This window comes from Oncorhynchus masou, chromosome 29, assembly GCF_036934945.1.
Source record: "Oncorhynchus masou masou isolate Uvic2021 chromosome 29, UVic_Omas_1.1, whole genome shotgun sequence".
Taxonomy (NCBI): Eukaryota; Metazoa; Chordata; class Actinopteri; order Salmoniformes; family Salmonidae; genus Oncorhynchus; species Oncorhynchus masou.
Window position 1 is genome coordinate 10,647,929 of NC_088240.1, and position 25,201 is coordinate 10,673,129.

General features: G+C 44.8%; 1 protein-coding gene across 1 annotated transcript in view; it reads right to left on the reverse strand.

The window, feature by feature from the left end:
• LOC135518975 (diacylglycerol kinase eta-like) overlaps positions 1–25,201 on the reverse strand; it is a 156,854-nt gene that overhangs the window by 49,462 nt on the left and 82,191 nt on the right. The window contains 10 exon segments of the mRNA XM_064943969.1: positions 6,788–6,919; positions 8,418–8,474; positions 8,477–8,656; positions 8,659–8,719; positions 9,337–9,390; positions 9,428–9,464; positions 17,280–17,371; positions 17,616–17,837; positions 24,011–24,119; positions 24,413–24,575. Coding sequence (XP_064800041.1) covers positions 6,788–6,919; positions 8,418–8,474; positions 8,477–8,656; positions 8,659–8,719; positions 9,337–9,390; positions 9,428–9,464; positions 17,280–17,371; positions 17,616–17,837; positions 24,011–24,119; positions 24,413–24,575 — 1,107 coding nt within the window.

Sequence of the window (25,201 nt, forward strand, 5' to 3'; positions counted from 1 at the left end):
TAAAGATCACTATATATTCTAGTATGTACTAAAGAGCACTATCTATTCTAGTATGTACTAAAGAGCACTATCTATTCTAGTATGTACTAAAGAGCACTATCTATTCTAGTATGTACTAAAGATCTAGGGGAGAGTCGATAGAACAAGGGGATTACATCAGAGAGTATACAATTCCTACTGCTCTGAGGCAGGAAGAAGATTCCTTGTGAACAGGAAGAGCCCCTGTCCAACAGACAACGACACATCATACAGCACACGGACACACACACTTAGGGACAAACAAACACTGTGTTTGTAAATACTACACTGTGTTATGTAAATACTACACAGTGCTATGTAAATACTACACAGTGCTATGTAAATACTACACTGTGCTATGTAAATAATACACTGTGCTATGTAAATACTACACTGTGCTATGTAAATAATACACAGTGCTATGTAAATACTACACAGTGCTATGTAAATACTACACTGTGCTATGTAAATAATACACTGTGCTATGTAAATAATACACTGTGCTCTGTTAATACTACACTGTGCTATTTAAATACTACACTGCGCTGTGCAAATAATTCACTGTGCTCTGTAAATACTACACTGTGCTATATAAATACTACACAGTGCTATTTAAATACTACACTGTGCTCTGTAAATACTACACTGTGCTATGTAAATACTACACTGTGCTCTGTAAATACTACACTGTGCTCTGTAAATACTACACTGTGCTCTGTAAATACTACAGTGTGCTATGCAATTCTTTTTATTTATTTTTATTTCACCTTTATTTAACCAGGTAGGCAAGTTGAGAACAAGTTCTCATTTACAATTGCGACCTGGCCAAGATAAAGCAAAGCAGTTCGACACATACAACAACACAGAGTTACACATGGAGTAAAACAAACACACATTCAATAATACAGTAGAAAAATAAGTCTATATACAATGCGACAATGGAGGTGAGATAAGGGAGGTAAAGGCAAAAAAAGGCCATGGTGGCAAAGTCAATACAATATAGCAAGTAAAACACTGGAATGGTTGATTTGCAGTGGAAGAAAGTAGAAATAAAAATAATGGGGGCAAAGGAGCTAAATAAATAAATACAGTTGGGGATGAGGTAGTTGTTTGGGCTAAATTATAGATGGGCTATGTACAGGTGAAGGAATCTGTGAGCTGCTCTGACAGCTGGTGCTTAAAGCTAGAGAGGGAGATAAGTGTTTCCAATTTCACAGATTTTTGTAGTTCTTTCCAGTCATTGGCAGCAGAGAAAATACTACACTGTGCTATGTACATACCATGTAGAGATATTCGGCCACTCTTGAAATACCTAATCCAGCTATCCACTGACTGCACTGTCAATAACAAACTAAACCAAGTATAATTTAATCAGGAGAAATAAAGTTCATGTTTTCCATTTGTAATTCTTCACAAACCCTTTAATTTAATTACAGCAGGGAACATCATGTGTGGGCTTGTCAGACAGAGCCTCGTTCCCTGACACGGTGTAGTAAGGTGGGGCATGTTCCCTGTGACAGGGTGTAGTTCGTTGAGGATATGTTCCCTGTGACACGGTGTAGTTAGTTGAGGACATATGTTCACTGTTACAGGGTGTAGTTAGTTGAGGACATGTTCCCTGTGACACGGTGTAGTTAGTTGAGGACATGTTCCCTGTGACACGGTGTAGTTAGTTGAGGACATGTTCCCTGTGACACGGTGTAGTTAGTTGAGGGTATGTTCACTGTTACAGGGTGTAGTTAGTTGAGGACATGTTCCCTGTGACAGGGTGTAGTTAGTTGAGGACATGTTCCCTGTGACAGGGTGTAGTTAGTTGAGGACATGTTCCCTGTGACAGGGTGTAGTTAGTTGAGGACATGTTCCCTGTGACAGGGTGTAGTTAGTTGAGGACATGTTCCCTGTGACAGGGTGTAGTTAGTTGAGGACATGTTCCCTGTGACACGGTGTAGTTAGTTGAGGACATGTTCCCTGTGACAGGGTGTAGTTAGTTGAGGATATGTTCCCTGTGACAGGGTGTAGTTAGTTGAGGACATGTTCCCTGTGACACGGTGTAGTTAGTTGAGGACATGTTCCCTGTGACAGGGTGTAGTTAGTTGAGGATATGTTCCCTGTGACAGGGTGTAGTTAGTTGAGGACATGTTCCCTGTGACACGGTGTAGTTAGTTGAGGACATGTTCCCTGTGACAGGGTGTAGTTAGTTGAGGACATGTTCCCTGTGACACGGTGTAGTTAGTTGAGGACATGTTCCCTGTGACAGGGTGTAGTTAGTTGAGGACATGTTCCCTGTGACAGGGTGTAGTTAGTTGAGGTCATGTTCCCTGTGACAGGGTGTAGTTAGTTGAGGACATGTTCCCTGTGACACGGTGTAGTTAGTTGAGGACATGTTCCCTGTGACACGGTGTAGTTAGTTGAGGACATGTTCCCTGTGACAGGGTGTAGTTAGTTGAGGACATGTTCCCTGTGACACGGTGTAGTTAGTTGAGGACATGTTCCCTGTGACACGGTGTAGTTAGTTGAGGACATGTTCCCTGTGACACGGTGTAGTTAGTTGAGGACATGTTCCCTGTGACACGGTGTAGTTAGTTGAGGACATGTTCCCTGTGACAGGGTGTAGTTAGTTGAGGACATGTTCCCTGTGACACGGTGTAGTTAGTTGAGGACATGTTCCCTGTGACACGGTGTAGTTAGTTGAGGACATGTTCCCTGTGACAGGGTGTAGTTAGTTGAGGACATGTTCCCTGTGACACGGTGTAGTTAGTTGAGGACATGTTCCCTGTGACACGGTGTAGTTAGTTGAGGACATGTTCCCTGTGACAGGGTGTAGTTAGTTGAGGACATGTTCCCTGTGACACGGTGTAGTTAGTTGAGGACATGTTCCCTGTGACACGGTGTAGTTAGTTGAGGACATGTTCCCTGTGACACGGTGTAGTTAGTTGAGGGTATGTTCCCTGTGACAGGGTGTAGTTAGTTGAGGACATGTTCCCTGTGACACGGTGTAGTTAGTTGAGGACATGTTCCCTGTGACACGGTGTAGTTAGTTGAGGACATGTTCCCTGTGACAGGGTGTAGTAAGTTGGGACATGTTCCCTGTGACACGGTGTAGTTAGTTAAGGACATGTTCCCTGTGACAGGGTGTAGTTAGTTGAGGGTATGTTCCCTGTGACAGGGTGTAGTTAGTTGAGGACATGTTCCCTGTGACAGGGTGTAGTCAGTTGAGGACATGTTCCCTGTGACACGGTGTAGTTAGTTGAGGACATGTTCCCTGTGACATGGTGTAGTTAGTTGAGGACATGTTCCCTGACACGGTGTAGTTAGTTGAAGACATGTTCCCTGTGACACGGTGTAGTCAGTTGAGGACATGTTCCCTGTGACACGGTGTAGTTAGTTGAGGACATGTTCCCTGTGACACGGTGTAGTCAGTTGAGGACATGTTCCCTGTGACACGGTGTAGTTAGTTGAGGACATGTTCCCTGTGACAGGGTGTAGTTAGTTGAGGACATGTTCCCTGTGACACGGTGTAGTTAGTTGAGGACATGTTCCCTGTGACACGGTGTAGTTAGTTGAGGACATGTTCCCTGACACGGTGTAGTTAGTTGAAGACATGTTCCCTGTGACAGGGTGTAGTTAGTTGAGGACATGTTCCCTGTGAAAGGGTGTAGTTAGTTTAGGACATGTTCCCTGTGACAGGGTGTAGTTAGTTGAGGACATGTTCCCTGTGACAGGGTGTAGTTAGTTTAGGACATGTTCCCTGTGACAGGGTGTAGTTAGTTGAGGACATGTTCCCTGTGACAGGGTGTAGTTAGTTGAGGACATGTTCCCTGTGACATGGTGTAGTTAGTTGAGGACATGTTCCCTGACACGATGTAGTTAGTTGAGGACATGTTCCCTGTGACACGGTGTAGTTAGTTGAGGACATGTTCCCTGTGACACGGTGTAGTTAGTTGAGGACATGTTCCCTGTGACACGGTGTAGTTAGTTGAGGATATGTTCCCTGTGACAGGGTGTAGTTAGTTGAGGACATGTTCCCTGTGACAGGGTGTAGTTAGTTGGGGCATGTTCCCTGTGACAGGGTGTAGTTAGTTAAGGACATGTTCCCTGTGACACGGTGTCGTTAGTTGAGGACATGTTCCCTGTGACAGGGTGTAGTTAGTTGGGGCATGTTCCCTGTGACAGGGTGTAGTTAGTTGAGGACATGTTCCCTGTGACAGGGTGTAGTTAGTTGAGGACATGTTCCCTGTGACAGGGTGTAGTTAGTTGGGGCATGTTCCCTGTGACAGAGTGTAGTTAGTTGAGGACATGTTCCCTGTGACACGGTGTCGTTAGTTGAGGACATGTTCCCTGTGACAGGGTGTAGTTAGTTGGGGCATGTTCCCTGTGACAGGGTGTAGTTAGTTGAGGACATGTTCCCTGTGACAGGGTGTAGTTAGTTGGGGCATGTTCCCTGTGACAGGGTGTAGTTAGTTGAGGACATGTTCCCTGTGACACGGTGTCGTTAGTTGAGGACATGTTCCCTGTGACACGGTGTAGTTAGTTAGGACATGTTCCCTGTGACAGGGTGTAGTTAGTTGAGGGTATGTTCCCTGTGACAGGGTATAGTTAGTTGAGGCATGTTCCCTGTGACAGGGTGTAGTTAGTTGAGGACATGTTCCCTGTGACAGGGTGTAGTTAGTTGGGGCATGTTCCCTGTGACAGGGTGTAGTTAGTTGGGGCATGTTCCCTGTGACAGGGTGTAGTTAGTTGGGGCATGTTCCCTGTGACACGGTGTAGTTAGTTGAGGACATGTTCCCTGTGACAGGGTGTAGTTAGTTGAGGACATGTTCCCTGTGACAGGGTGTAGTTAGTTGAGGACATGTTCCCTGTGACAGGGTGTAGTTAGTTGAGGACATGTTCCCTGTGACAGGGTGTAGTTAGTTGAGGACATGTTCCCTGTGACAGGGTGTAGTTAGTTGAGGACATGTTCCCTGTGACAGGGTGTAGTTAGTTGGGGCATGTTCCCTGTGACAGGGTGTAGTTAGTTGAGGACATGTTCCCTGTGACACGGTGTAGTTAGTTGAGGACATGTTCCCTGTGACACTGTGTAGTTAGTTGAGGACATGTTCCCTGTGACAGGGTGTAGTTAGTTGAGGACATGTTCCCTGTGACACGGTGTCGTTAGTTGAGGACATGTTCCCTGTGACACGGTGTAGTTAGTTGAGGACATGTTCCCTGTGACAGGGTGTAGTTAGTTGAGGACATGTTCCCTGTGACAGGGTGTAGTTAGTTGAGGACATGTTCCCTGTGACAGGGTGTAGTTAGTTGGGGCATGTTCCCTGTGACAGGGTGTAGTTAGTTGAGGACATGTTCCCTGTGACAGGGTGTAGTTAGTTGAGGACATGTTCCCTGTGACAGGGTGTAGTTAGTTGAGGACATGTTCCCTGTGACACGGTGTAGTTAGTTGGGGCATGGTCCCTGTGACACGGTGTAGTTAGTTGGGGCATGTTCCCTGTGACAGGGTGTAGTTAGTTGAGGACATGTTCACTGTGACAGGGTGTAGTTAGTTGGGGCATGTTCCCTGTGACAGGGTGTAGTTAGTTGAGGACATGTTCCCTGTGACAGGGTGTAGTTAGTTGGGGCATGTTCCCTGTGACAGGGTGTAGTTAGTTGAGGGCATGTTCCCTGTGACACGGTGTCGTTAGTTGAGGACATGTTCCCTGTGACAGGGTGTAGTTAGTTGAGGACATGTTCCCTGTGACAGGGTGTAGTTAGTTGAGGACATGTTCCCTGTGACAGGGTGTAGTTAGTTGGGGCATGTTCCCTGTGACAGGGTGTAGTTAGTTGAGGACATGTTCCCTGTGACAGGGTGTAGTTAGTTGAGGACATGTTCCCTGTGACAGGGTGTAGTTAGTTGAGGACATGTTCCCTGTGACACGGTGTAGTTAGTTGGGGCATGGTCCCTGTGACACGGTGTAGTTAGTTGGGGCATGTTCCCTGTGACAGGGTGTAGTTAGTTGGGGACATGTTCACTGTGACAGGGTGTAGTTAGTTGGGGCATGTTCCCTGTGACAGGGTGTAGTTAGTTGAGGACATGTTCCCTGTGACAGGGTGTAGTTAGTTGGGGCATGTTCCCTGTGACAGGGTGTAGTTAGTTGACAATCCACTAGGTGTTGTTGTTATTAATATATGTTTTTTCCTTTAGAATACAACTAACTCTTCTGAATTCAAAATGGGCTCCTAGCCCCTACTCCCTAGCACCTACTCCCTAACCCCTACATCCTAGCCCCTATACCCTAGCCCCTATTCTCTAGCCCCTATTCTCTAGCCCCTATTCTCTAGCCCCTATTCTCTAGCCCTACTCCCAACAAACTGGGCACAGACGTCATTCAACATCTAGTTTTGATTTAATTTTGCTTGCGAACTAATGTCAATTTAATGTGAAATCAACAAAACATTTCACCAGGTCATTGGATTTATGTTAAAAGTTGGGTGAATTTTTTTTTGAAATTCAATCACGTTGATGACTTTTTGCAAATCGAATCAGTTTTCCATGTTGATTCAATGTCATCACAATGAATGTTTTTGTTGAAAGAAAGCAGAATTAATGTTGATTCAATCAGTTTTTGCCAAGTGGGTAGCCACTCCTCTAGATCTTAACAGTACTGGATAGATGGAAGCAAGAGACAGACAGAGAGAGAGACAGACAGACAGACAGACAGACAGACAGACAGACAGACAGACAGACAGACAGACAGACAGACAGACAGACAGAGAGGCAGAGAGGCAGGTGACTCACATGGCAGGGTCTCTAGTTCCTTGGTGTCCTCGTCCTTTTCACTGTCCCTGTTGTCCTCCTCTCCCTCCTTCCTGAACTCAAACGTGGACGGCAGCTCCTGCTCCTCCGTGCTGGCATTTTGTTCATCCACCACTAGGGAGAGAGAGGGGCAGGGAGAGTGAGAAGGAGGAAGAGAGGATGAGGAGAAAAGAGAGAAGAAGGGGAAGAGGGAGAGAAGGAGAGAGAGAAGGAGGGAGAGAGGGTGAGAAGGAGAGAGAAAAGGAGGGGGAGAGGGTGAGGGGAGAGAAGGAGAGAGAGAAGGGAGAGAGGGTGAGAAGGAGAGAGAAAAGGAGGGGGAGAGGGTGAGGGGAGAGAAGGGTCTGAAATTGCACATCTTCATATTACGTGACAAAGTGATTACCAAGTCTTTTTGAAGTTGAACTGTCTGGAGTCCCATTGTATTCTCTCTGAAACAGGCATGAAAGACTCGCCAAAGGCTATATTCTAGTGTATGTCTGATCTGTTTTGTCATAATGTATTTCTACGTACCTCTCTCTGCCTGTTGCATGATCTGTTATGTTCTATATCTACGTACCTCTCTCTTCCTGTTCCATGATCTGTTATGTTCTATATCTACGTACCTTTCTCTGCCTGTTCCATGATCTGTTATGTTCTATATCTACTACCTTTCTCTGCCTGTTACATGATCTGTTATGTCCTATATCTACGTACCTCTCCGCCTGTTCCATGATCTATTCTGTTCTATATCTACGTACCTCTCTCTGCCTGTTGCATAATCTATTCTGTTCTATATCTATGTACCTTTCTCTGCCTGTTCCATGATCTATTCTGTTCTATATCGACGTACCTTTCTCTGCCTGTTCCATGATCTGTTATGTTCTATATCTACTACCTTTCTCTGCCTGTTACATGATCTATTATGTCCTATATCTACGTACCTCTCTCTGCCTGTTCCATGATCTGTTATGTTCTATATCTACGTACCTCTCTCTGCCTGTTACATGATCTGTTATGTCCTATATCTACATACCTCTCTCTGCCTGTTGCATAATCTATTCTGTTCTATATCTGTTTGCCTCTCTCTGCCTGTTACATGATCTGTTATGTCCTATATCTACGTACCTCTCTCTGCCTGTTGCATAATCTATTCTGTTCTATATCTACGTACCTTTCTCTGCCTGTTACATGATCTGTTATGTCCTATATCTACGTACCTCTCTCTGCCTGTTGCATAATCTATTCTGTTCTATATCTACGTGTTTCTCTGCCTGTTACATGATCTGTTATCTCCTATATCTACGTACCTCTCTCTGCCTGTTGCATAATCTATTCTGTTCTATATCTACGTACCTCTCTCTGCCTGTTACATGATCTGTTATGTCCTATATCTACGTACCTCTCTCTGCCTGTTACATGATCTATTCTGTTCTATATCTACGTACCTCTCTCTGCCTGTTGCATAATCTATTCTGTCCTATATCTACTACCTTTCTCTGCCTGTTCCATGATCTGTTATGTTCTATATCTACGTACCTCTCTGCCTGTTGCATAATCTATTCTGTTCTATATCTACTATCTACGTACCTTTCTCTGCCTGTTACATGATCTATTCTGTTCTATATCTACGTACCTCTCTCTGCCTGTTGCATAATCTCTCGTACAGCCTTCTTCAGGCTGTTTGCCCGTGCATCAACTGTTCTTTAGCTCTGAACATCTTGTGTGGCGAACCTCCTCCGTTCTCTCCTCCCTTCTCACTCTCCTCCGCTTCCAGTTTCTCCTTCAGCTCGGTCAACGACTCCTCGCTCACCTCCTCCTCTTCTTCCTCCTCCTCAACGATGGGGGGTGTGGAAAGGCGAGGAGGTGGGGGAATGACTGGGTTTCTGTGTTGAGGGTCTGAAGGAGCAAATCTAGCTTCTCATTCAGGATGGCACACTGGTGGAGGAGAGGAGTTAATTTAGAGAGTGTGTGTGTGTTTTTGTGTGTGTGTGTTTATATGTGTATGTGTGTGTGCACGTGTGTGTGTGTGTTTGTTTATATGTGTGCGCGTGTGTGTGTGTTTATATGTGTATGTGTGTGTGCGTAAAGTGTGTTTATCCCCACCTTTGACCCTGTTCCTCCTTGTTAGCCAAATAGCACCCATGTGCGCGTGTGTGTGTGTTTATATGTGTATGTGTGTGTGCGCGTGTGTGTGTGTTTATATGTGTATGTGTATGTGTGTGTGCGCGTGTGTGTGTGTATATATGTGTATGTGTGTGTGTGTTTATATGTGTATATGTGTGTGTGTATTTATATGTGTATGTGTGTGTGTGCGTGTGTGTGTGTTTATATGTGTATGTGTGTGTGCGCGTGTATGTGTGTTTATATGTGTATGTGTGTGTGCCAGCGTGTGTGTGTGTGTTTTTGTGTATGTGTGTGTGCGCGGCGCGTGTGTGTGTGTTTATATGTGTATGTGTATGTGTGTGTGTGTTTATATGTGTGTGTGTGTGTTTATATGTGTGTGTGTGTGTGTGTGTGTGTGTGTGTGTGTGTGTGTGTGTGTGTGTACTTACTTTGAGAGACATGGTGTCACACTCCTCTGTATTCTCAGTGCTTCTCTCATAGGACTATACAACACTGACACCCTCAGCCAGTGATCCCCACTTTGGCAACAAAGTCCTTTACTGTCTCACACAGGATCCTAAAAGGGAGAGAGTAAGAGAAAGAGCCAGGTGGGAGCACCCTCCCTCTATATGACAGAAGGAGAGAGGGAGAGGGAGAGGAGCCAGGTGAGAGAGACACTTGAGAGGGAGAGGGAGAGGGAGAGGGAGAGGGAGAGGGAGAGAGAGAGAGGAGGGGAGAGGGATGACAGGGAGAGGGAGAGAGAGAGAGAGAGGGACAGAGGGTGGGAGAGATGTGGGTGAAAGGGAGAAGAGAGACTTTTGTACTGCATACTCTCCTTGCCCTCTACCTCACGACACAAAACAACACCACACATCACAAAAAACATATCCTCACCACTTCTACCACCGTATATTCTACAACGTATATTCTACAACTTCTACAACGCCCCCCCAGACATACCATATCTCCTGAAACATCTCCACACTTTATCATTCTATAGAACTCAAACTCAACCCTAATGACACTTGGGACAGCCCAGAGACCAGTCCATTAAATAATAGTAAAGGGTATGTTATCCCCCCCCTTTGACCCTGTTCCTCCTTGTTAGCCAAATAGCCAACTTTGCCTTAGCAAACAGAAAACACCCATTTGGCCTTTTCCTTATTGGAATACCTGTACCCCATGAAAAACATCCCGACAGTAAACTCCACCACCAAGCTTTCACACAGACATTCCAACAGAGACATGAATGGCATTAAACTGGCGCACACAGAAAACACACAATGCACAGTTTCACTCATGACACAGAAAGGACACTCCTGTCCAACTCCCGGGTCGACCCGTGCCAACCAGACATTAGTGGCCAACGCTCCATGTAGAACCCTCTGGAGGTCCCCTGACCTCTTTGGAACTGGGAAACTGTAGAGCCCCCTCCATCTAAAATCCACCATACGCTCGGCCCCACATACCCCGGCCACTGATTTGCCTTCACTCCTGTTAGGCTTCTAACGTTCCTCACCTTATAAATGCAGAGGTTGTAGAGGGCTTTACCTCCCACCCCCTCAAACTGCCCCAGAGTCGGAATGTTAAAATCGAACAAATCCTCCAGACCACCTTGCCAGTCCCCAGCCTCTGCCATCACCTACAGTGGCAGAAACATTGGTGGCCCCTCCCCCTTTGGCCCCTCAAACATCCCCCTTATTGGTTCAGACAGTACCTCCTGGACCTCCCCCAGGAATCTCTCCAGCAGACTAAGAGATGTTAGTCCTGTTGTTGTGCCAGGACTTCCGGGGGACAGTTTTCCACCCCCTCCTCTCCCAGCAGTCTCAGGTCACCCAGCCTTAGTAAACCCCCTGCCATCAGTTGCCTCTGCAGGGTGGCCGACTGAACCGATCTCAAAGAGATGGCTGGGTTGTGGAAGATAGGCTCCTCCCACACCCACAGCCCAGGCTCCACACCACTTTCTCGTGTGGGCCTTAGCAGCTGCCAGGCCCTCAGCACCGCAGAGTAAAAATCAGAGAGACCTGCTGTACTCAGCCTCTCCAGCTTCATGAGGAACAGCTGCCGGTCCAACCCTAATCCGCCAGCTCTCCTCAGCAGCGCGCATGCTGGTGTCCAGTTCCATCAGGTCCTGTCCTCCTTCGTGAATGGACATATACAACACTTACACCCTCAGCCAGTGATAGCCCGTCCAGAGAAAATCCACTAGCTTGCTTTGCAGGTCTGAGAGCAGGTGTTGAGGATAGCCAGTTTATGCCACAGGGAAGACGCCGACCATGATATTGATTATCAGCACCCTCCCTCTATATGACACTTGAGACAGGAGCCAGGTGGGACAGCACCCTCCTCTATATGACACTTGAGACAGGAGCCAGGTGGGACAGTACCCTCCCTCTATATGACACTTGGGACAGGAGACAGGTGGGACAGGTGGGACACCCTCCTCTATATGACACTTGAGACAGGAGCCAGGTGGGACAGTACCCTCCCTCTATATGACACTTGGGACAGGAGCCAGGTGGGACAGCACCCTCCTCTATATGACACTTGGGACAGGAGCCAGGTGGGACAGCACCCTCCTCTATATGACACTTGGGACAGGAGCCAGGTGGGACAGCACCCTCCTCTATATGACACTTGGGACAGGAGCCAGGTGGGTCAGCACCCTCCTCTATATGACACTTGGGACAGGAGCCAGGTGGGACAGCACCCTCCTCTATATGACACTTGGGACAGGAGCCAGGTGGGACAGCACCCTCCTCTATATGACACTTGGGACAGGAGCCAGGTGGGACAGCACCCTCCTCTATATGACACTTGGGACAGGAGCCAGGTGGGACAGCACCCTCCTCTATATGACACTTGGGACAGGAGCCAGGTGGGACAGCACCCTCCTCTATATGACACTTGGGACAGGAGCCAGGTGGGACAGCACCCTCCTCTATATGACACTTGGGACAGGAGCCAGGTGGGACAGCACCCTCCTCTATATGACACTTGGGACAGGAGCCAGTCATGACACCACTGCTTGTGACAGCCCCTCCCAGTTCTTCCTGACCCACCTCTTCGAGCCCAGGTACACCCCCAAAATGTTAGGCCCTTCACAACCCCACTCCATCACACCCCCTGCTGAGTCCCCTGCTGAGCTCCCCTCCCACTTTGACCATACATGACGCTCCATCATACAACAGCTTCACACAGAACAAAAACCTTTCCCAAACATCACATTAAACAGATACTCATGTTCCACTCTATAAAAAGCCTTCATTTGATCTAGAGAGATCAGTCTAAAGTTCACATTAGAACCTTTCGACAATTCCAGCATGTTCCTGGTTAAGAACATGTTGTCTGCGATTGAGCGACTCAGTAGACAATATGTCTGGTTCTTGTGTACTATAGAGTCCAGATCGGCAACTCATCGGCAACTCTTCTACCCTGACGCACTCACGCAATACGCAAAAGAAGTTCAGTCCAATTATTGCCCAGAATTGTTTATAAAACTCCACTGGGTTACGGGCTCTGCCAGGTCATGGGACAATGGAGGAATGTCCATTTCATCCCTCTGTGAAAGAGAGAGGGAGTTATTTAAACAAAACCTGAGCACACACAGGATAACACAGTTCTGCCCTATGCAACTCAGTATAAAACTCTACAGTCTGCTCCTGCATCTCCCCCACCACAGAGGTCACCCGCCCATCAGAAAGCTGTAGACAATGCTTACCCTTTGCTTCACTGCTCTGTCTTTCCAAACCAAAGAAGAAGGAGCTGGGAGCATCCATCTCTTTGAGCATGGAGAACCAAGCTCTTACAAGTGCTCCCTTTGCTTTAACCTGGAAAACACTACCCAGGTCCCTACGTAATTCAGCTAAATTAGGCCTACATTGCATTGCCCCACCATCTCTACCTCCACTACACTGATACTACACTCGAGTTCCCCCAATACTCTCCTAGCCTCTGAGGATCCTGGGGCAATCCCACCATTGCCCCAGAGACTCATACTCCTCTCTTTGCTGCCCCCACCTTTCCCCAAAAGTCTGGAAACCTGAGCTAAAAGTGGTATCTTGTAAGCATTACATTACACTTCCAATAGTATGTCTGCAGAGGCCCTTATGAAATTGCCATGGTTATGTGGTGATCCGAAAAACCCATCAAGAGAAGGATAGCGCCCAACAGCCTATCTGATTCTTGGACATGTAAAACCAATCAAGTCGGGCTGCACTCACCCTAAGCCCCAAAGACCTTCACCAATGTATACTGTCTTGTGATGTCTAGTTCTCCAAACATTCCCAAGGTCAAACTGATTAATGACGTCCCTTAACACCACCACTGAGCCTGAATGAGGCTCATCCCCATTTCTGTCTTTCGTCAAATCCATCGTACAGTTCCAGTCCCCGCCGACTACCAGCATCTCCTCAGGCGCTACCTGTGATAGTTCCTGTCTAAGACACCCAAACAGATGCCCCCTCTCTCTCCCTGTGTTAACTTCTCTAGGATAGGGGGCAGCATTCGGAATTTTGGATGAAAAGCATGCCCAAATTCAACTGCCTGCTACTCATCCCAAGAAGATAAGATATGCATATTATTAGTAGAATTGGAAAGAAGCTCTGAAGTTTCTAAAACTGTTTGAATCATGTCTGTGAGTATAACAGAACTTATTTAGCAGGCGAAACCCAGAGGACAAACTATTCAGATTATTATTTTTTGGTCACTCTCTGTTCAATGTGTTTTCATTGGGAATCCAGATTTCTAAGAGATGTTCTTCCAGTTGTACCGCTCCCACTGGATGTCAAGAGTCTTTAGAAATTAGTTGAGGTTTTTCCTTTGTGTAATGAAGAAGTATGGCCATCCAGAACGAGGGTAACTTGAAGTGTACTGTTAGATAGAGGCGCGTACCAGAAAGCTAGCTACAGTTTTTTTCCTCCTGTATTGACACAGATCATCCCGTCTTCAAGTTTATCAATTATTTATGTTAACAAATATCTGTTGTATTTCAAATGTAGTTTGAAATGTTTTGGCAAAGTTTACAGGTAACGTTTGAGATATTTTGTTGGAACCGGAGTTTTTCTGGATCAAACACGCCAAATAAATGGACATTTTGGATATATATCGATGGAATTAATCGAACAAAGGGACCATTTGTGATGTTTATGGGACATATAGGAGTGCCAACAAAAGAAGCTCGGCAAAGGTAAGGCATGAATTATATTTTTATTTCTGTGTTTTGTGTCGCGCCTGCAGGGTTGAAATATGCTTTTCTCTCTTTGTTTACTATGGTGCTATCCTCAGATAATAGCATAGTTTGCTTTAGGGGAAAAGCCTTATTTAAATCTGACATGTTGGCTGGATTCACAACAAGTGTAGCTTTAATTTGATATCTTGCATGTGTGATTTCATGAAAGTTAGATTTTTGTACTAATAATTTAATTTGGTGCTCTGCATTTTCACTGGCTTTTGGCCAGGTGGGACAGTACACATATCCTAGAGAGGTTAAGCGAGCCTACCCGAAGAGTCGCCATAAGAAGTGTGAGAAAAGACAGCAAAAAACAGAATCTGAAGGTAGACTCTTACGCACGGTTGTGACCAACTTCCTCAACCTAACACTTTTCCTGGGTGAGAGGTTATCATGCCCCTCATTTTTCATAGCGTGTTCTAATGATCTTACAAACTTTCCCGGGTCACAGAAAAAAACTTCAAGATGAACCTTTTTCCCTTAGTCTCATTCAGGAACCTTGACAGTTCCATCACCGTGTCCCCTCTGCCTGACTGGCTGTCAGCTCTGGACCAATTGAGGAGGAGTCTGAAAAGAAAGCCTCTTCATCATCCTCTTCCTCACACTCACCTTCCTCCTACTCATCTCCATCTCCGATCATGACCACCTGCCTTTTCTCTCTAGTCGGGGCCTCCACCAAGCACCAGGCACTTTGACCACACCAGCTTCTCTCCTCCCACCTCCTTTCTTCTCCTCCTTTTTCCTCTTCCGCTTGACACCCTCCTCCACCGCCCCTGGTCGCCTCCCCTTCCCCAATATACTCTCTTCATCCACTAGCATAACCTGACTAGACACAGCCTCATCTACACCACCATCCATAACATGACTAAACCCAGCCTCATCTACACCAACATCCATAACATGACTAGACCCAGCCTCATCTACACCACCATCCATAACATGACTAGACCCAGCCTCATCTACACCACCATCCATAACGTGACTATACCCAGCCTCATCTACACCACCATCCATAGCATTACTAAACCCAGCCTCATCTACACCACCATCCATAGCATGACTAGACCCAGCCTCATCTACACCACCATCCATAGCATGACTAGACCCAGCCTCATCTACACCACCATCCATAACATGACTAAACCCAGCCTCATCTACACCAACATCCATAACGTGACTATACCCAGCCTCATCTACACCACCATCCATAGCATGCCTAGAACCAGCCTCTGCTGCTTGCCACGTTGACCTCTATTTCCCCCACCGGCCCTTGTACCCTCACCTTGTCTATGGTCTTTTTGTGGGCACGCAAAGCTATTATGCCTCAAATACTCACCCTCAAAGTAGCGTAGACTATCTGTGTTGGCAAACCTAGTGTAGAGCCACTACCCATGCCTCACTTTAAAATATACATGTAACAGTTGCTCATTGTTAGTCAGAAATTTGAACACTTGCCTCCGGAACGAAACAACATGCTTAACTTCTTGACGCTACCCATTCCTTAAGCTGGATAATTGTCATCAGCAACGCTGAATAGCATAGTGCCACAGTCAAATAATATTACTAAAACATATTCATATTCATGAAATCACAAGTGCAAAATTGCAAAACACAGTTTAGCCCTTTTGTAAATCCACCTGTCGTCTCAGATTTTGAAATGATGCTTTATAGCGAAAGCAATCCAAGCATTTGTGTAAGTTTATCGATCGCATGACAAAACATTAAGAACACTTAGCATCAGGTAGCTTGGTCACGAACATCAGAAAAGCAATCAAATTAATTGTTTACCTTTGATGATCTTTGGATATTTTCACCCACGAGACTCCCAGTTACACAACAAATGTTCCTTTTATTTTTATATCCAAAATACCTACGTTTGTTTGTCGCGTTATGTTCAGAAATTCACAGGAAAGAGCGGTCACGACAACGCAGACAAAAATTCCAAATAATATCGATAATGTCCACAGAAACATGTCAAACATTTTTTATAATCAATCCTCAGGTTGTTTTTAAAATATATATTCGATAATATATCAACCGGGGGTGTAGGACAGGGACAAACAATGGCTGTCAATAGGACAGGGAGAAACAATGGCCGCTTTACTCTGTTGCGCAAAACTCACACTGAGAGCCCCCACCTATGCACTTACGCAATGTGATCTTTCTCGCTTATTCTTCAAAATAAAAGCCTGAAACTATGTCTAAAGACTGTTGACAACTTAGGCAAGCCATAGAAAAAATAATCTGGTTGATATCCCTTTAAATGGAGGATAGGCATGCATGGGAACAGAGAGGTTTTAAAATAAGAGGCACTTCCTGATTGGATTTTCCTCAGGTTTTCGCCTGCAATATCAGTTCTGTTATACTCACAGACAATATTTTGACAGTTTTGGAAACTTTAGAGTGTTTTCTATCCTAAACTGACAATTATATGCATATTCTAGTTTCTGGGGCTGAGAAATAGGCAGTTTCAAATGGGTACATTTTATAGCCAAAAACTAAAATACTGCCCCTTACACGCAAAGGTTAACGGCATCTGCCTGAAAACCTGCCGACAGTAAACTTGCAAACTTACCAAACCGACTAAATTCTTTTTGAATTTGATCATTTGTAATAAACTGAGGCAGATTCGCAACTAACACTCTCGTCGAATGAGTCGAAAGAGGAGAAATCGGCACCAAAACATCCCTTACAAATATTCCACTAGCAATCAGCTTGACCCTTTTTCATGAACACAACCACAGCTTTGTTCATTCTGGATGCGGAATGTATGAGTTCAGCTCCTACCTGTTCGGCGACCGCGAGCAGAACCTCCTCCACCTTAACTCCATTCTCAGGAATACACCTGAATCCATGCCGTACCGGCAGCGTCTCCTCCTCGCTAGGCTGCGAAGCCATAGAGTACACCACACTGTTCAAACCCCAGGAAACTAAAACTATGTCCTCTTCCTCCCTATCTTTGAAAAAAAGCCAGTGAGTATCGCTGGTGTGTTAACTCTCCACCATAGAAAATAGAAATTGAAAGAAAAGACCAAGGAAATAATCAAGAAAATAGGTCAGGACAGAGCCCCTCATACGGCCTCTCAACAACAAAACACTCCCAGCATGCCCTAGAGAGAGCCATTTAGCAGCCATTTAGCAGTGTTGAGATGAGAGACTCACTTAGCAGAGGAGATGACCACAGAGTTTTGGTCAGCATTGAGGATCTTGGTGAGATGGGCAGCTACCGAGTCTTCATAGGCTGAGATCTGGAACTGAGGACATGTAGGGATACGTCATAATGACCATAAAACTGAGCACGGTCAGAGGGAAACTGTTAACATTATAAATCCCCCCAAAATCCCAACGTGGCATCCAGACACTCCAACTCCAACTTCCTTCAAACTGCACACAGAGACATAAAAATGATATCCCCTCTGACTTTGGGTAAGTAGAAAAAGGGCTTCGTTGCCACAATGTCGCACGATCCTCAAAAAAATGTTTCCGATGAGTGTGTACCTGGTCATGGTCAGTGTCGTCGGGCGTGACAGGCCCGCTGTGTTTGGAAAGGATCTTAATTTCGTAGGTCATGATGCTCCAGCGGTCCAACATTTTGGTGCTGGCCCGCTCCAGTTTCTCCAGGATCTGGGGCAGCTGCGTGTCATCATCACACGACGGGCCCCAGCCCAGCACCCGCGCCAGGTCATTCCCAGTACCCAGGGGGAGAACTCCCAGCTGGCACTGGAGACAGACAGAGAGTGGTACGGGGAAAGAGAGAGAGAGAGAGAGAGAGAGAGAGAGAGAGAGAGAGAGAGAGAGAGAGAGAGGGTAAGTGTGTGGGGGAGCTGGGAGGGGGGCACTGTGTGTGTGAGGCAAGAAGGGCGGGGATAACTGTGTGTGTATTTATGTGTGTGTGTGTATGTATTTGTGTGTGTATTTGTGTGTGTATTTGTCTGCGTCTGTGTATTTATGTGTGTGTGTGCGTGTGTATTTATGTGTGTGCGGTTATTCATTTACGTGTGTGCGTGTATTCATGTGTGTGTATTTACATGTGTGCGTGTATTTATGTGTGTGTGTGTGTGTGTATATTTACTTGTGTGTGTGTATTTACGTGTGTGCGTGTATTTATGTGTGTGTGTGTATTTATGTGTGTGTGTGTGTGTGTGTGTGTGTGTGTGTGTGTGTGTGTGTGTGTGTGTGTGTGTGTGTGTGTGTGTGTGTGTGTGTGTGTGTGTGTGCGTATTTACGTGTGTGTGTGCATTTATGTGTGTGTTTGTATTTACGTGTGTGCGTGTATTTATTGTGTGTGTGTATTTATGTGTGTGTGTGTGTGTGTGTGTGTGTGTGTGTGTGTGTGTGTGTGTGTGTGTGTGTGTGTGTGTGTGTGTGTGTGTGTGTGTGTGTGTGTGTGTGTGTGTGTGTGTGTGTGTATTTACATGTATTTACGTGTGTGTGTGTGCATTTATGTGTGTGTGTATTTATGTGTGTGTGTGTGTGTGTGTGTGTGTGTGTGTGTGTGTGTGTGTGTGTGTGTGTGTGTGTGTGTGTGTGTGTGTGTGTGTGTGTGTCTGTGTCTGTGTCTGTGTTTATGTGTTTAGTGTGTGTCTTCTGTGTTTGCTGTGTCACAGTACATAGTGTTTTTGTGTTGTGTTATTGACTGTACTTGTTTATGTGTAACTCTGTGTTGTTGTTTTTGTCATACTGCTTTGCTTTATCTTGGCCAGGTTGCATATATAAATGAGAACTTATTCTCAACTGGTGTTGTGTGTTAAATAATTTACGTGTGTGTGTAAATTTATGTGTGTGTGTATTTATGTGTGTATTTTTTATTTTTTTAAATGTTTACATTTTATTTCACCTTTATTTAGGTAAACGCTATATCCACAAGGGATATAATGCCTCTGGGGTTGAAGAAGCTTATCACATAGCTTTTATATTTGGGGCCATGTCCTTCAGCTTGAATTATGAAATATATATACAGTATATATATTTATTTAACCAGGTAGGCCAGTTGAGGACAAGTTCTCATTTACAACTGCGACCTGGCCAAGATAAAGCAAAGCAGTGTGACACAGACAACAACACAGAGTTACACATGGAGTGTGTGTGTTTGTGTGTGTGTGTAACACAATGTGTGTGTCAATATTTATGTGTGTCTGTGTATTTATGAAGAAAGTCTATTTATGTGTGTTTGTGCATTTATGTGTGTGTGTGTGTGTGTGTGTATTTAATGTATTTAGTGTGTGTGTGCATTTATGTGTGTGTGAATCATTACAATTTACCAGATTAACACTGGAGTGATAAATGAGCTGTGTGATGATGTTCTGTGTCTGTGGATCTGTGTCTGTGTTTATGTGTGTGTGTGTGTAAATAAAAACAGTATGGGGATGAGGTATGGTAGATTGGGTTTGAGTGTGCGTGTATTTAAGTATGCATGTATTTGTGTGTGTGTGTTAATGTGTTGTGTGTGTGTGTATTTAAGTAAAATCTAATTTAATCAAATGTTATTTGTCACATGTGTGTAATACATGTATTTACGTGTGTGTGTAGATTTACAGTGAAATGCTGAATACAACAGGTGTAGACCTTACAGTGAAATGCTGAATACAACAGTGTGTGTGTCTGTGTGTGTGTGTGTGTGTGTCTGTGTACAGTGTGTGTGTGTCTGAATCTGTGTGTGTGTAGACCTTACAGTGAAATGCTGAATACAACAGTGTGTAGTCTGTGTCTGTGTGTGTGTGCTGAATACAACAGGTGTAGTGTGTGTGTGTGTGTGTGTGTACAACAGTGTGTGTGTGTGTGTGTGTGTGCTGAATACAATAGGTGTAGACCTTATGAGCGAAATGTGTGAATACATTTATGGTGTAGACCTTACAGTGAAATTTACTGTATTTAACAGGTGTAGACCTTTTATGTGTGTGTGCTTATGTGTGTGTCTAACAAACAATGTGTGTGTTTCTGTGTCTGTGTCTCCGTGTAAGAAACAACAGTATGTGTAATTTAAAGAGCAGTGTCTAAAATAACTGTGTAGCGAGAATATATACAGTGGGGTACAGTGTCAAAGTGTGTGTGTGTGTGTGTGTAATGTGTAAGGAAATGTGTGTGTGTAAAGTGTGTGTGTGTGTGAAGTGTGTGTAACAGTGTGTAGCAGTCTGTGTGTGTAAGTGTGTGTGTGTCTGTGTCTGTGAAATAGTCTGGGTAGCCATTTGATTAGGTGTTCAGCAGTCTTATGGTGTGTGGGGTGTGTGTGTACAACAGTGTGTGTGTGTTAGAAGCTGTGTCTTGTGACCTAGACTTGGCACTCTGGTATCTGCTGTCTGTGTCTGTGTGTGTGTGTGTAGTGTGAGAGAACAGTCTATGACTGGTGGTGGCTGTGTGTTTGTTTGACAATGTTTAGGGCCTTTATGTGTGTCTGTGTATTTATGGTGCAGAGGTCCTGGTGTTTATGTGTGTTTGTGCATTTATGTGAAACTGTGGCCCCAGTGTGTATTTGCATGTATTTACGTGTGTGTGTGCATTTATGTGTGTGTGTATTTATGTCAGGTGTGTGCAGTGTGTGTGTGTGTGTGTGTGTGTGTGTGTGTGTGTGTGTGTGTGTCTGTGTGTGTGTGTGTGTGTGTCTGGACCTGTGTGTGTGTGTCTGTGTCTGTGTCTGTGTGTGTGTGTGTGTTTGTGTGTCTGTGTGATTGGGTCTGTGTGTGTGTTTTGTCTGTGCCCTGTTCATGTGTGTGTGTTGTGTGTGTGTTGGACCATGTTAGTTTGTGTGGTGATGTGTGTGACACCATGGTCTGTGATTTATGAGCTCTCAACCTGCTGTGTGCAGCCCCGTTTGTGATTTATGTGGTGTGTGTGTGTGTGTGTCTGTGTCTGTGTGTGTTCCTGTAGTCCGCAATCATGTCTGTTTGTCTTGATGTCTGTGTCTGTGGTGTGTGTGTGTGGTGTGTGTGTCCTGGCAATGTGTGTGGTCTCTAACCTGCTGTGTGTCTCATCGTGATCAGGGCAACCACTGTGTGTCTGTGATGGTTAGTTGTGCCTGGCTGTGTCATGTTTATGTGTGGAGGGGACTGTGCATTTATGTGTTGAGGTTAGTGTGGGGGATGTGTGTTTTACATACCCTTTACGTGTGTGTGTGCCTTTAGGGGCGTATTTATGTGTCAGGGAGTCCAGGATCCAGTTGCAGAGGTGTGTGTGTTTGTGTGTCTGTGTCTGTGTCTCTTAGCTGATTGATGATCTTTGAGGGCACCATGTGTGTGTGAACGTGTGAGCTGTAGTGTGTGTGTGTGAATAGCATTCTCACATAGGTGTTCCTTTAGTCCAGGTGGGAAAGGTGTCTGTGTGTGTCTGTGTGTGTGTGTGTGTGCATCATCTGTGTCTGTGATCTTGTGTGCCTCCTGTGTGTGTGTGTGCAAATCAGTGAGGTGTGTGTGTGTGTGTGTGTGTGTGTGTTTGTGTGTGTGTGTATTTATGTGTGTCTGTGTATTTATGAGCGCGCGGTGTGTGTGTTTATGTGTGTTTGTGCATTTATGTGTGTGTGTGTGTGTGTGTGTGTATTTACATGTATTTACGTGTGTGTGTGCATTTATGACTCTTTAAAAAAGGATTCTGCCAGTCGGTGGTGGGCAATCGCAGTCCTGAGGTCCAGAAGTTATTTTCGGTCATAAGAGACAGTAGCGGCAACATTATGTACATTAAGTTCTGTGTGTGTGTGTGTGTGTCAATGTGTCTGGGTGTCTGTGTCTTCTCAACAGCCATTTTATGTGTGAGTGTGTGTGTGTGTGTGTGTGTGTCTGTGTCTGTGTCTGTGTGTGTCTGTGTCTGTGTCTGTGTGTGTGTGTGTGTGTGTGTGTGTGTGTGTGTGTGTGTGTGTGTGTGTGTGTGTCTGTGTTTGTGTGTGTGTGTGTGTGTGTGTGTGTGTGTGTGTGTGTGTGTGTGTGTGTGTGTGTGTGTGTGTGTGTGTGTGTGTGTGTGTTTGCGTGTGTTTGCGTGTGTGTGTGTGTTGTGTGTGTGTGTGTGTGTGTGTGTGTGTGTGTGTGTGTGTGTGTGTGTGTGTGTGTGCGCATTTTGGGGGGCAGTGGGGACATGTATATGTACACAATAATATGATTATTGTGAATACTTAGGTGACTCTGAAAGTTTGATTAAACAGTATACAAGGAGAACGATTTCCCTTAATAAGCCTGTTTACAATGGACACATCTGAAATCAGGCTACTTGACGGCACTCTGATAAATACAGAAAATCTCTGAAAATACTTGTTCTACCACAGAGACCATGTTATTTTGGGGGAATGCTATTTGATTCTGAGTTTTGTATTTCTAAGATGTGTACTTTCAGTTTTTACAAATTCACTTCACTCGCCCCTTTCCCACCTGGACTTTATCTTGGCAAGGTCGCAGTTGTAAATGAGAACTTGTTCTCAACAAGCCTACCTGGTTAAATAAAGTGAAATAATTTTTTAAAAATAAATAACAGGGAGGCTTGTGTTGCTGGTGCTGGCATATGCACAGATCAAATACACCCCTGGAACTCTGATTAAGACCTTCACCTAATCATTCTAAAGGTCGCTCAGAAAACCAGGTGCTTTAATCAAATCAAATCAAATTTTATTTGTCACATACACATGGTTAGCAGATGTTAATGCGAGTGTAGCGAAATGCTTGTGCTTCTAGTTCCGACAATGCAGTAATAACCAACAAGTAATCTAACTAACAATTCCAAAACTAATTTCTTATACACAGTGTAAGGGGATAAATCAGGCATATGCTTACTTTGATTATGACCTGACGCCGATTAAGAAAAGCAGAGTAAAGTGTTCACATGACTAACGCCATACTCTGAACAGACAGTTAACCTACATGACTAACGCCATACTCTGAACAGACAGTTAACCCACATGACTAATGCCATACTCTGAACAGACTGTTAACCTACATGACTAACGCCATACTCTGAACAGGCAGTTAACCCATATGACTAATGCCATACTCTGAACAGGCAGTTAACCCACATGACTAATGCCATACTCTGAACAGACAGTTAACCCACATGACTAACGCCATACTCTGAACAGACAGTTAACCCACATGACTAATGCCATACTCTGAACAGACAGTTAACCCACATGACTAACGCCATACTCTGAACAGACAGTTAACCCACATGACTAATGCCATACTCTGAACAGACAGTTAACCCACATGACTAATGCCATACTCTGAGACAGTTAACCCACATGACTAACGCCATACTCTGAACAGACAGTTAACCCACATGACTAATGCCATACTCTGAACAGTTAACCCACATGACTAACGCCATACTCTGAACAGACAGTTAACCCATATGACTAATGCCATACTCTGAACAGACAGTTAACCCACATGACTAATGCCATACTCTGAACAGACAGTTAACCCACATGACTAACGCCATACTCTGAACAGACAGTTAACCCACATGACTAATGCATTACTCTGAGACAGTTAACCCACATGACTAACGCCATACTCTGAGACAGTTAACCCACATGACTAAGGCCATACTCTGAGACAGTTAACCCACATGACTAACGCCATACTCTGCCTTCTGCCGTAATCACTTTGACATCTAATTATCAGTGTGCATGTACAGATATAGGTTCTGCACTGCATGAAATGCAATTGAGCTTTGTGATTTACATAAATTCACTGAAATCTCATACTTACACACGGTTATATTAAGATTATATTATATTAATATGACACTTTTAATATAGACCACTTTTGTCCAGCTAATAGCCATAACCACTGATCAAGCAACATTATGGACTAAACGTTCAAATCCTGTTGCTGCAGAATTATTTTGCTGTGACAGTACTGGTCAAATTAAGATCCTACATATGTAAACCTACTCAGCGTGTGTATGTTGTGTCTCACCTGTTTGTGGAGGTTGAGTTTGTCTATCTCAGAGAGGACCCAGCCTACACTCCCATCCCCTCCGCACACCAGGATCCGGAAGTTATCGAACTTCTGGAAGAGACGCAGCCTGGAACACACAGAGGAACGGTCATAGTGTCACAGTAAAGCTTTCTATCTGTGTGCTGGCCCAATTAGGTTACCAACCAGGGACCCTCTGCACTCAACACTAGTCAACTACCAAACTGCCTTCTAATCAACTGCACTACCAATACCATGGTCTGGTTTGAGCCACAGACACTGTCTACCTCTTGGTCTCAGGAAGGGTTCATTCACAAGCACAATGAATGCTACTAGTGCACAGCTAACCAGCTAGCGATGTCACATGGTCTCCATTAGCAGGAGCAAACCAAGCTGGCTCACCCTAGATGTGGTCCTCCGTTCACCAGGTCAAACACCTGAGCAGGGTTGAGGAGCTGCTTGAAACGTCGGAGGAATTTAACCCCTTGGTTGTCTCCGCTCTTGGAATTGACAAAGACCAGCAGAGGACTGGCGCAGGACGGGGGACAGGTGGCCTTCCAGAAGCCTGAACACAAAAACACAAAATAACAGCTATTACATTAATTAATTAATTAATTAATTAATGGATGGATGGAGTAGTGAAGGAATTAATGAATGGATGGATGGATGGATGGACTTGTGCTCAAATATTAACAGTACTAGCCCATTATAGTACAAATTACTATTTTTTAAATTGCAACCCTATTATAGTTCAAAATTATCTGATAACTGGAACTATTGTAGATAGAAATAGACAGGTCATCAGAATCGGTTAAACGTAGAACTGTTCATCTCTAACACATGTATCACTTCATTTATCACCATCACTGTCGAACCGAAGAAAAAATGTGTTAACAATGCCAGTATCTAGACTCTGATTCCTGTCAAAGTGACTAATGGGAAGAGATGTGAGAAGATGGACAGGTGAAAAGAAGAGAGAGATTCTGCTGTCCGCTAGCTTCTGTACTGGGAGTGTCCATTAAGTAATGTATCAAAATGCCCTGCTCCATCATTAAAGCGTCAACGTGTGTGTTTAGGCATGTTGAGTCAGGTTGGGCACATGTATGTGGCATGTGTAGTATTAGCACACATTCTAAGCGGGAACACACTGCAGAATACAAGCCTTTATAGGATGCATCATACAGCACATTT